We start from the raw sequence: 10,753 nt of genomic DNA, 5'->3' as shown, positions 1-10,753 counted from the left end.
GAGTAGAGCTAACTAAATCAGAGGCAACGCTAGTGGACAGTGGCTTGGTGTTCTGAGTTTCTTACAATTGACTCTAAAGTAAGAATTGATAGCTGGTTTAAAGGAATCGTCATGGGCATACAGATCGTATTGAGAAAGTCTCGTAAGTCTGCTAGTTCTTCTAATAGTGAGAAAGGGCAAGTAATCACTGGGAAAGTTCTGCCTTCTCTGATTTTCTCGTTTAAAACTTCGCTTCAGATATACTATTTACTTCAAAGCTTTCTGTCAAGACTAATTCTGCAAGAAAGAGAGCTTCACATACTGGCTTCCTTTCATGTCTCCTCCTGTGACTAATATGCATCTCTGCTTTGTGTCCCAGAATCTAGAATCCCTGTTTCAGGGAGAGCTTCGATTTGCCACGTGTTACTATTGCACTAATCCACAGATACATCAGATTATTGGATTTATCACAAACTAAGGTTTTGGGTTTTGCTTGTGGTATCAGAAATTCTGCAGGGATATCTATGAAGCCTTTGGTTACAGTGACAGGCTATTTTTGATAAATTCATAATTCCTAGGAAATTTATCTCTGTATAGCTCCTCTAATCCTCTAGCTCCATGCTGTTTTTATTGCTCTGTGTGCGCATACAAGACTTGGGAAACTGGTTGTGTCAAAATGATCATGTGGTTGGCTGACATGCCTTTGTTATATGCATGTAGTAAAGCTATAACAACAAAATGCAGTTGTACAGTGCATTTCAGAAGCCTGTGTCTAAGCTCTGTTCTCCCTAATTAAGTAATTGCACAGGTCAAGCTTATAAGCATACAACAGTGAAATACACAAACATGTATGCTGAGAGTACATTGTTTCACCCATCCAAATCTCACACAGCAGATCGAAGTTATGAAGCCTGTCTAGAATTAGCTGTTGTCTTTGGCTATTTTTGATACAGTTCATATAATCTCTGCTTATTTATTCAGAATCCAATATTTAAACAAAATTATGTGATTTAAAGCAGCAGAAGTATTTAGTGGGAAGAATTAATGAGGTTTTATTGTAAATGTGTCTTTTTTCCTGGCATATGGATTAGATTGTTTGAAAAACAATCTTGCAGAGGGATCTAGATAGATTAGAGCATTAGGCTGTGATTAATGGGATGAAATTTAACAAGTCAAAATTCCAGATTCTGCATCTGAGATGGAGTAACACTGGGCACAAGTGTAAGTTGGGAGAGGAGTGGCTGGAAAGCAGCCCTTCAGGAAGGGGTCTGGCAGTGCTGGTTGGCAGCAGGCTCACTACAAGTCATCAGTGTGCCCTGGCAGTCAAGAGGGCAAATGACATCCTCACATGCATCAAACAGTATAAATAGCCAGTCAAAAAAGGTTATTATTGTGCTGTATTTGGTGTTGGTGCAGCCTCACCTGCAGTACTGTGTGCAGTTCTGGGCCCCACAATTTAAAAGGGATGGTAAGGTCCTTATATGTGTCCAGAGGAGGACAACAAAGCTGGTAAAAGGGCTGGAAGGACTGTCCTATGAGGAGCAGCTAAGGACTTTGGGCTTGTCTAATTTGAAGAAAAGGAAGCTGAGGGGCAACCTTATTGCTCTCTACAGCTTCCTGATGATGGAAAGGGAACAGAGAGGTGCTGAGCTCTTCTCCCTGGTATCCAGTGATACATCATGTGGGAATGGTTCAAAGCTGCACTAGGGGAGGTTTAGACTGGACATTAGGAAGCATTTCTTTACTGAGAGGGTGGGCAGATGCTGGAACAGCCTTCCTAGAGAGGTGGTTGATGCCCCAAGCCTGTCATTGGCTTGAGACTTTTGGACAATGCCCTTAACATACTTTACCTGGGTCAGCCCTGAATTACTCAGGCAGTTGGACTAGATGATCATTGTAGGTCCCTTCCAACTGAAATAGTCTATTCTAAAAACAATATTTGGTTTAACAATGGGAAGTACTTAATGGTATCCAGCTAGTAAGAGCTAATAAACCAGTCTGATTTTTTTTTTTAGTAACTTTAATAGCAGTGCATTATTCTTTAGTGCCCTATGTGACTGCCAAGTTAATAGAATTATTTTCCTTCAGTTTTGGTAAGAGCAGGTCAGATTCTAAATGTATGCTTTCAGTACACATTAAAGAAAGGCCTAAGCTGAAAATTGAAAAGACCTCCTGTTTACTGCATAGTGATCAAAGCAGGAGCCCTTACTGGCAAGAAAAAGAAATTGAAAACTAATTTCAAGGTTCAGGATTAATTCTCTGTCAGACTGACGGAAGAGATCCTATACTAGAATACATTTAGCATAAATGTAGAACCATCTCCCTATCTGTTCCTTCCAGTGTGCAAGTTTCTTCTTTGATTTCATGGTTCTATAACATGAGCATTTTAAGAGTTAGCTGTCTGTGAATCTGGTTAAATATCTACAAACACATCCTTTTTACCAAATAAATCTATCAGTTTGTTTTCTATTAACATCACTGATTTCTACTAATGACCTTTTCCTGAATGTGTGTTTTTCCATCTTCCCTACAGTAATTGCTTAGAAATGATTGTCATATAAGGAGTTGGCTATGGCAAACAGGAAACGTCAAAGCACTACAGCCAGCATGCTGGATCACAGAGTGAGAGCTTGCCCTACTTCATCTCACAACAGGGAGCCTGAAAATGAAGAAAGTGACCTTCCTATTGAAAATTATGCAGCAAAGGAGGCAGAACTAGCAACTGTCAGGCAAGGTAGTCCTACACCTGTGGAACGTGAGTGCAATGATCATAGCGGAGATGGTGACTCCAGCTCTGACTACGTGAATAACACTTCTGAGGAGGAGGACTATGATGAAGGCTTGCCAGAAGAAGAGGGGATCACATACTACATTAGATACTGTCCAGAGGATGACAGTTACCTGGAAGGAATGGACTGCAATGGGGAGGAGTATGCTCCCCACAAGGAACACCATGTTGAAACAGATGAATGTCAGGAAGCTGTAGAAGAATGGGCTGAAGGCAAAATTCATCACCAAGATGAAAATGAGGTGACAGACAGGCAAGAGTGGCAGGAAAGTCAAGATAATGGCGTTCAGATTTTGGAGGATGAAGTGTCATCTTTGGAGATTCAGGACCAAGAAGAAAACATACAGTATTGTCAAAGGGAAGGTGGCTATCCGGACTATTACCCAGCAGAGGCTAATGGAAACTCGCAGGGAGTATCACCGTACCATTCTAGAAAAGGGAATGCAGAGCTAGAAGAGCAGGAAGAGGACATTGACCAGATTGTAGCAGAAATCAAAATGAGTATGAGCATGAGCAGTATTAATAGTACAACAGAAATGAGTCCAGAGCACACTGGGACTGAGAACATGGCACATGACTATAAAGAGACTTGTTCAAAGGGAGAAGCTGTTCACAGTGCTAACAGGCATGAGGGGAGGCCAAAGTCACTGAATATCCCATCTGCCTCTAAGCACAGTGGAGAGGTGCCTAGAGGTTTTAAAGCAAAGCCAAGAACCCCAGAGGACAGACAGAAGTGGCCACAAGAGCAGGTATGAGGTTCATTGTTTAACCAGACTGTGAGAGGCATTATGTAAATGCTATCTTAGTTAATTATTCCAAACAGAATTAGAGTGCAATACTTCTACTTTTTTACTCTATTGCATTCACAGCTACACAATTACATTGTATGTTTAGAAAAAGGTGCTGAATGTAGTCAGTTTGGGTAGAGAACTAGGAAAGAGGTTTTCCAGAGAACAGACAATTCTAAGTAAAACAAGGTATTCCAGATGCATGGGGCAAAACTAGTTTATTTACACTATTTTCATTCTGCAGTGACACACTAGATAAACTTAAAACTGGGGTCAGCATTGAAATAGTTGAAGGTTTTTTCCCCCATTATGGGCTCCTCTTCCATTGCCTTAGTGGACAATTACTTTTATTGTGTTTTCAACATAACATATGTCAAGGCTAGATACTGCATATGTTAAAAACAACAAGAAGTGCCTGCATATTGCTCTATTTTTGTACTAGCTGGGCATATATTGACCTTGGCAAGAAGGAAGAAACAGGAGCTTTACTTGTACCAAAAATCCTGTTAAGCAGTTTTATCACAAGAATGGTGTAGATGTTAATTTAAACCATACATGATCTTTTCTTGTTCTAACGTTGAGTGCCAGAAAAAAGAATCTGGGAATGAAGCTCAAACTTTTCTAGAGGAATAGAGGTGTGAAGTTTTCTTTTTTTTTAAAGTTTCAAATTGAATGTGCTTACTACCTTATAGACAGACATATCTAATTCCCTTTGCTGTAAGATCAGTTTAAAGCTTTGACTTTGCATCTCTGAAGTTATATGCAGCTGAATGTTAGTTATCTTCTGCAATGAAGATATATCTACCTAAGAGAGGCAAAACATAACATGTATTTATATGACAGACTAGTAAGGATACATTAATTATTTTGCCTTATCTTTAATTAAAATGTTTATTAAACTTCAGATATGTTTCCTGTTTCAGCTTTATCAAATCTATAACTATATAAAAAAATATGTTTAAGTGCCCCACAGTTAAACAATTTAACCTAGATGATTCCATTAAAAACACACATTAAAATTGTCAATTCCTCTGAAAAACAGTAAAAGGAAATCAAATGTTTTAAGTATATGCTGATGAAAAAGGTTGACCTTCATAATAGTTGTGAACACAAAATCTTAGGGGGATATTTTCAGATTTCCCATATCTACAGCAAGTTTTTAATATTAATTTCTACACTCTATTTTATGAAGTATAATTAGAACCAAATTGTGTAGCTTACTATATTCAGTGCCTTACTGCCAGCATAAAAGTTCTAGCTTGATTATCTTGAATGGTTTGAATAGTTACTAGGTATTGGCTAGGAGCAGAGAAGTCTAGTTAGCATGTTTTAGACTAATGATGAACTAAGTCTTTCTGGCACAGTACACAGCAGCTTCTACTGGGAGTGTTGCTGCTTTTAAGTTTTTAAAGTATTTGCAGAACAAAAGAAAAAAAAGAGGAGCTCTTGAATAAGAAAGTTAGTGAATTCTTCTATATACTTGAGTAAGATATTGTTGTGTTTTTTTCCCCTGAATGATTGCTAATTCAAAATAGACTTTAATCTCAACAACTTTTTGTACTCCTTCAAAGTTTATTTAGCAAAGGCTGAGCTGAATTGCATTGTATCTTTATTATTCTTGCCAGCTTGCTAACAACTGGGTTGTTTTTTGTGGGGTTTTTTGTGTGGGTTTTTTTTTTTTTAAACACCAGGATATTGTTATAGATGCCACTGGTTAGATTTTGGAGGATGAAGTGTCCAAAATTTATTAAAATAAAACAAAGGGACCCAAGTATTTCAGAGTTGACTGTCTGAGTTTAATTGTTTTTTCCAGTCAGTCTTGGGCCAGTGTCTTAATCTTTAATAACAAAGGGAGTGCTGCTGTGATGGGTAGCTACTGGCTGGCATGTAGCCATTGAGTTTCTACAATCACTCTTCATCAAAACCACAAACTATTGTATAATGGATAGAGCATTAAACAATACACAGTACTTCATTTCTTCAAATGTGAAGAGAGAAAGGAAAGTAGTTTTTCAGCCAGAGATAACAGCAGTATAGGTATCCATTTCAGTTCAACATGAAGGGATAAACAAACTGGGTGACAAAGACATGCATTTAATTTGCAAGAAAGGAGACAGGACAAAGCTGCTGTGGGCATTTTCACTGAAGAGAAAGGCACATAGGTCTCCAAGGCATAAAGGTGTGAAGCACCATTTCTTATGGAGATACAGAGACTCACAAGTGGAGACATGAGGAGATTCTCTCCTCCCCCACCCCAAACCTCCTGGGATATAAAAGAAAAATTAAAAAGCACGGTAAATAATCTTTGGCAAGCATTACTTGCATGTGTTTATCGTAACAAGACTGGTCTTGCTGTGTTCGGTTCACCTACTGCAGGTTGCTCATCATAGAGCCATAGAATTGTTTAGGTTGGAAAAGACATTTAAGATCACTGAGTCCAGCTGTTAATGTAGCACTGCCAAGTCCATCACTAAACCATGTCCCTACGTACCACATCTAAGTGTCCTTCAAATACTCCCAGGGATGGTCACTCAACCACTTCCCTGGGCAGCCTGTTCCAATGCTTGACAACCCTTTTGGTGAAGAATTTTTTCCTAATATCCAGTCTACACATCCCCTGGCACAACTTGACACTGTTTCCTTTTGTCCTTTTGGTTGTTACTTGGGAGAAGAGACCAACACCCACCTTGCTACAGCCTCCTTTCAGGTAGCTGTCGAGAGCAATAAGGTCTCCCATCAGCCTCCTCTTCTCCAGGCTAAACCACCCCAGTTTCCTCAGCTGTTCCTCGTAAGACTTGTGGTCTAGACCCCTCACCAGCTTTGTTGCCCTTTCTTGCACACATTCCAGCACCTCAAGGTCTTTTTTGTAGTGAGGGGACCAAAGCTGAACAGAGTATTTGAGATGCTGCCTCACCAGTGCCGAGTACAGGAGGACAATCACTTCCCTACTCCTGCTGGCCACATTTATTTCTGATACAAGCCAGGATGCTATTGGCCATCTTGGCCAGCTGGGCACACTGCTGGCTCATGTTCTGCCAGCTGTTGACCAGCACTCCCAGGTCCTTTTCTGCGGGGCAGCTCTCCAGCCACTCTTCCTGAAGCCTGTAGCATTGCATGGGGTTGTTGTGGCCAAAGTGCAGGACCTGGCATTTGGCCTTGTTGAACCTCATACAATTGGCCTCAGCCCATCGATCCAGCCTGTGCAGAGCCCTCCTACCCTCCAGCAGAGCAACACTCCCACCCAGCTTGGCATCCTCTGCAAACTTACTGAGGGTGTACTCAATCCCCTTGTCTGGATCATTGGTAAAGATATTGAACAGAATTGGTCCCAATACGGAGCTCTGGGGAACACCACTTGTGACTGGCCACCAACTGGATTTGACTCCATTCACCACAACTCTTTGGACCTAGCCATCCTGCCAGTTTTTTTTACCCAGGAAAGAGTACGCCTGTCCAAGCCATGAGCAGCCAGTTTCTCCAGGAGAATGTTCTGGGAAATGGTATCAAATCTTATTAAAGTCTAGGTAGGCATCCAACAGCCTTTCCCTCATCTACTTATTGGGTTACCTTGTCACAGAAGGAGATCAGGTTAGTCATGCAGGGCCTGTCTTTCAAACCCATGCTGACTGGGCCTGATCCCCTGGTTGTCCTGTACATGCCATGTGATGGCGTTCAAGATGATCTGCTCTGTAACATTCCCCAGCACTGAGGTCAGGCTGACAGGCCTGTAGTTCCCAGGATCCTCCTTCCAGCCCTTCTTGTAGATAGTCTTCACATTTGCTAACGTCCAGTTAACTGGAACCTACCTGGTTAGCCAGGACTTCTGATAAATGATTGAAAGTGGCTTGGTGAGCACTTCCATCTCCCTTAGTACGCTTGGGTGGATCCCATCCCGCTGGATAGATTTTTGTGTATCTAAGTAGTGCAGCAGGTCACTAACTGTTTCCCCTTAGATTATGGGGGCTTCATTCTGCTCCTCATCCCTGTCTTCCAGCTCAGGGGGCTGGGTACCTGGAGAATAACTAGTCTTACTTTAAAGACTGGGGCAAAGAAAGCATTTAAGTACCTCACCCTTTTCCTCATCCTTTGTCACTATGTTTCCCCCTGCATTCAATAAAGGATGGAGGTTCGCCTTAGCACTCCTTTTGTTCCTGATGTATTTGTAGAAAATTTTGTCTTACATGGCAGCAGCCCAATTAAGTTCTAGTTGGGCTCCTAGTTTTCTCACTGCATAACCTCACAACATCCTTGTAGTCCTCCTGTGTTGCCTGCTGCTTCGTCCAAAAGTCTCCTTTTTTCCCTGACTTTCAGCCAAAGCTCTCTGTTCAGCCAGGCAGGTTCAACTGATACTAGCATACAGTATGAGCAAAAAATTTTAAATTGATACGGTGTTCCCGTGCAAAAGTAGTTGCTGTTGACTTGAAGTTTTTTTCTTTTTGGAATGCTATTACATTTGTATAGCTTCAAGTTTAGCTAGAATAATGTTGGTTTGGCACACTAGTAATCAACCTAGGAACAGTTTTGCTAGGTGGAAAATGAGTAATCTTCTGTTGCAGATGACTGGTTGTACTACACAAAATTTGAACAAGGGCTTGGTCTAAACCAAAGTTTGAACTACAAAAAGCTTGTCTCCAGATCAGTTCACTGCAACATATCCTGTCCTGCTTACTTCCCACAAAGCAGTGTAGTATGGGGTAGTCCCAGGCTCATCCTGCTGATCCATGACACCATTTGGAACTTTAGTTTCTACTGTTGCACCCATAAGATATCTCTCTGTGGAGAATGATGGCATTGCCTATTTTTTTTACTAAGTTAATTTTAACTCTATACAGTCAGGTAGTATAATTAAAGAATGGTACAAGCAGTCAAGAAAAAAAGTTAACAAAACATTGGACAGCAGCTGAAATAATACTGGCAGAAGATGTCTTTTGCATTAATGGGACTTACAATTAAATAATTACTCCTCTCTGGAACCTGATATATGGCAGAGTTTACTCTCTTCATTGCAACTAGAGTCACGCTTTTATGAAATACTGGCATTGGCATGGCCTGAAACCTACTTCTGATGAGTGGGGACTAAAGATGACTATGGCTTGAGACATGAAAAACAAAGGGCTGATTAGATGGTCAATGCTCATCTACTTAGATTTCAGACTGCAGACTCCCGAGTACGCTTATTCTTTCCCATCCTATTCAAACAGATCTATTTACCAACAATAAAAGATAAAGTTTTTTAACAGCATCAACACCCTATCTTCACCTATACCCTTTTGAAGAAAGGGGGATTTGCCATTATCACCATTAAGACAGAGGACCTTAGAGGGAAGTCTACTTTTTAATGATGCTGCCTGTAACACGTGAATCCTGTTGCTTCTCATTTCTCAATCATACTTTCCTATCACTGGCATACATTTGAGAAACTAACCAAATATGCTCAAACTCTCCTGGTAGGGACCTCACAAGCTTCTGCAGGGTTAGTCTCATTTCACATAGTCTTATATAGGCTATGCCATTACACTTTTTCAACATGGACATTCAGAGATACATAAAATATCACTAGCAAAAAATTTATGAAAAAATTTAACAAAGTCTTTTTTGTGTCAGTTGGTTCTCCAACAGCTTTGAACACATCAGTGCTGCTACTATGTTTTGTTTGCTTGTACTAGTAGAGCTTGGCATTGACAAAAATATTTGAGGTTTATTCCCTTCTCTTGGCATGGGTACAGTGCTCTTCTGCTGCAAAGAGCCTAAATCCACGAGTCTTTTGTCCATAAAAGATCTCACCCTTAGAACAGTCTGAAGCAGCTAAGATGACAGACATTTTAGAAAACCTGTATCTTAGGAAGGTCTTAGTGGAATTCAATCTGACTATTATAGGATGCATTTGATAGAATTTGTGGAAAACACAAATGGGTGTAAATAAAGAGTATTAAAAAAGCTTGCTGCATTCTCCCATGTGTTCTAGGCAGCTACGGGGCAGAAATATTAAATAGCTATTACCAAGTGACAGCTCCAAAACTTAGCAAGTGTAAGTACTTACTGAAAAGTACTAAATAGTCCAAACATTCCCAAACAAAACTAGTTTATCTGTGTTAACTGGTTGAGTCATGGCTTTTTAGCAATAAATTCCAAACACCAGGACACAGCAAAAGCAATGCCTTTTACTTAAAGATATGTTAGTGACAGAGTCTTCTCTGGAAAGTTTAAAGCAAAAGGCAGCATGCACTCCAAATTACATCTACATAAAAATGCATCATTCGGCACAGCTGTTTCTCTGAAACTCTTATTATGGCTGGTTCTCAATTTTAACCATATGAAGGACAAAAACCCTCTTACTTCTTTAAGAGGATTAAAACCATTACGAACTGATTTTTATGTTCATTGAAATTGGTAGGATATTTCTTTTGTGGAATGCTAAGGTCTCTAAACTTACTTTGACGACTCCTCTTTTTGTAATGCCTGTTTCACATTCTTAGCTTGACTTGCTTACTTGGAGCTACTCCATTCTACAAATATTTTCCTCTTCACTTCTGACATATGCTAGCACCACCTCTAAATTAAGACATAAGTAATGGAATCTTTGTGAGATAATAGTGTGTGAAGTCTGGCCTTTTTTCCTGTGATCAAAATGAGAAATCCTTTAGCTAGTCAAAAATGGCCTTATTCAGATTGTATCTTTGTAAGTGTATCCTGGTGGGTCAAATTGCTTCTACTGACAATAGCATGTTACTGATGTTACAATAGCTAATGCAGCAGCTCTGTAAGGGTACATTAAGACTTCCCCACTACACATCATCAGCATCTATGAGAGAAGTTATTTCAGTCATGGAGTTTAATAGGAATAGTACCACCATAATAGACCTGTTACTAGGGTACTATCTATGGATTCAAAAAGATGTTTTAGAATGCACCTTGATGCGTTTCTATAAACATAGTAGTGTTTAAATATCAGGAGGACACATGGCCCAATGATAAACTGTCTTCAGAAACCAACAGAAGTTGAAACAAGAAACTGAAGTTTTGTCCTTAAGTGACAAATGTAACAATACCCATCTGCTTTACCTTTGTTCTAGAGGGAGACAACAAACCTGGATGAAAAGTCAATTAGACCTGTTGGTTTACTTGTGCAACAGGTAATTTAATAATCTGGTCAACCTACCACAAAACACCTCTTTTCCAAGAAAAGCTTTTTCTTCTT

The 10,753-nt window shown here is 40.0% G+C and overlaps 1 protein-coding gene across 2 annotated transcripts in view; it reads left to right on the top strand.

Annotated features, from left to right (window-relative positions):
* Positions 1–2,550: 2,550 nt before the first annotated feature.
* APBA2 (amyloid beta precursor protein binding family A member 2) overlaps positions 2,551–10,753 on the top strand; it is a gene marked incomplete at its 5' end in the record, with an annotated part of 45,385 nt that continues 37,182 nt past the window's right edge. For both annotated transcript variants that reach the window (XM_082005392.1, XM_082005391.1), the window contains one exon: positions 2,551–3,516. In XM_082005392.1, coding sequence (XP_081861518.1) covers positions 2,551–3,516 — 966 coding nt within the window. The remainder of the gene's footprint in view (positions 3,517–10,753) is intronic.

This window comes from Phaethon aethereus (assembly GCF_964289735.1).
Source record: "Phaethon aethereus genome assembly, chromosome: 12".
NCBI lineage: Eukaryota > Metazoa > Chordata > Aves > Phaethontiformes > Phaethontidae > Phaethon > Phaethon aethereus.
Note: the sequence above shows the minus strand (reverse complement) of the source record. Positions and strands in the feature narration are given on the sequence as shown.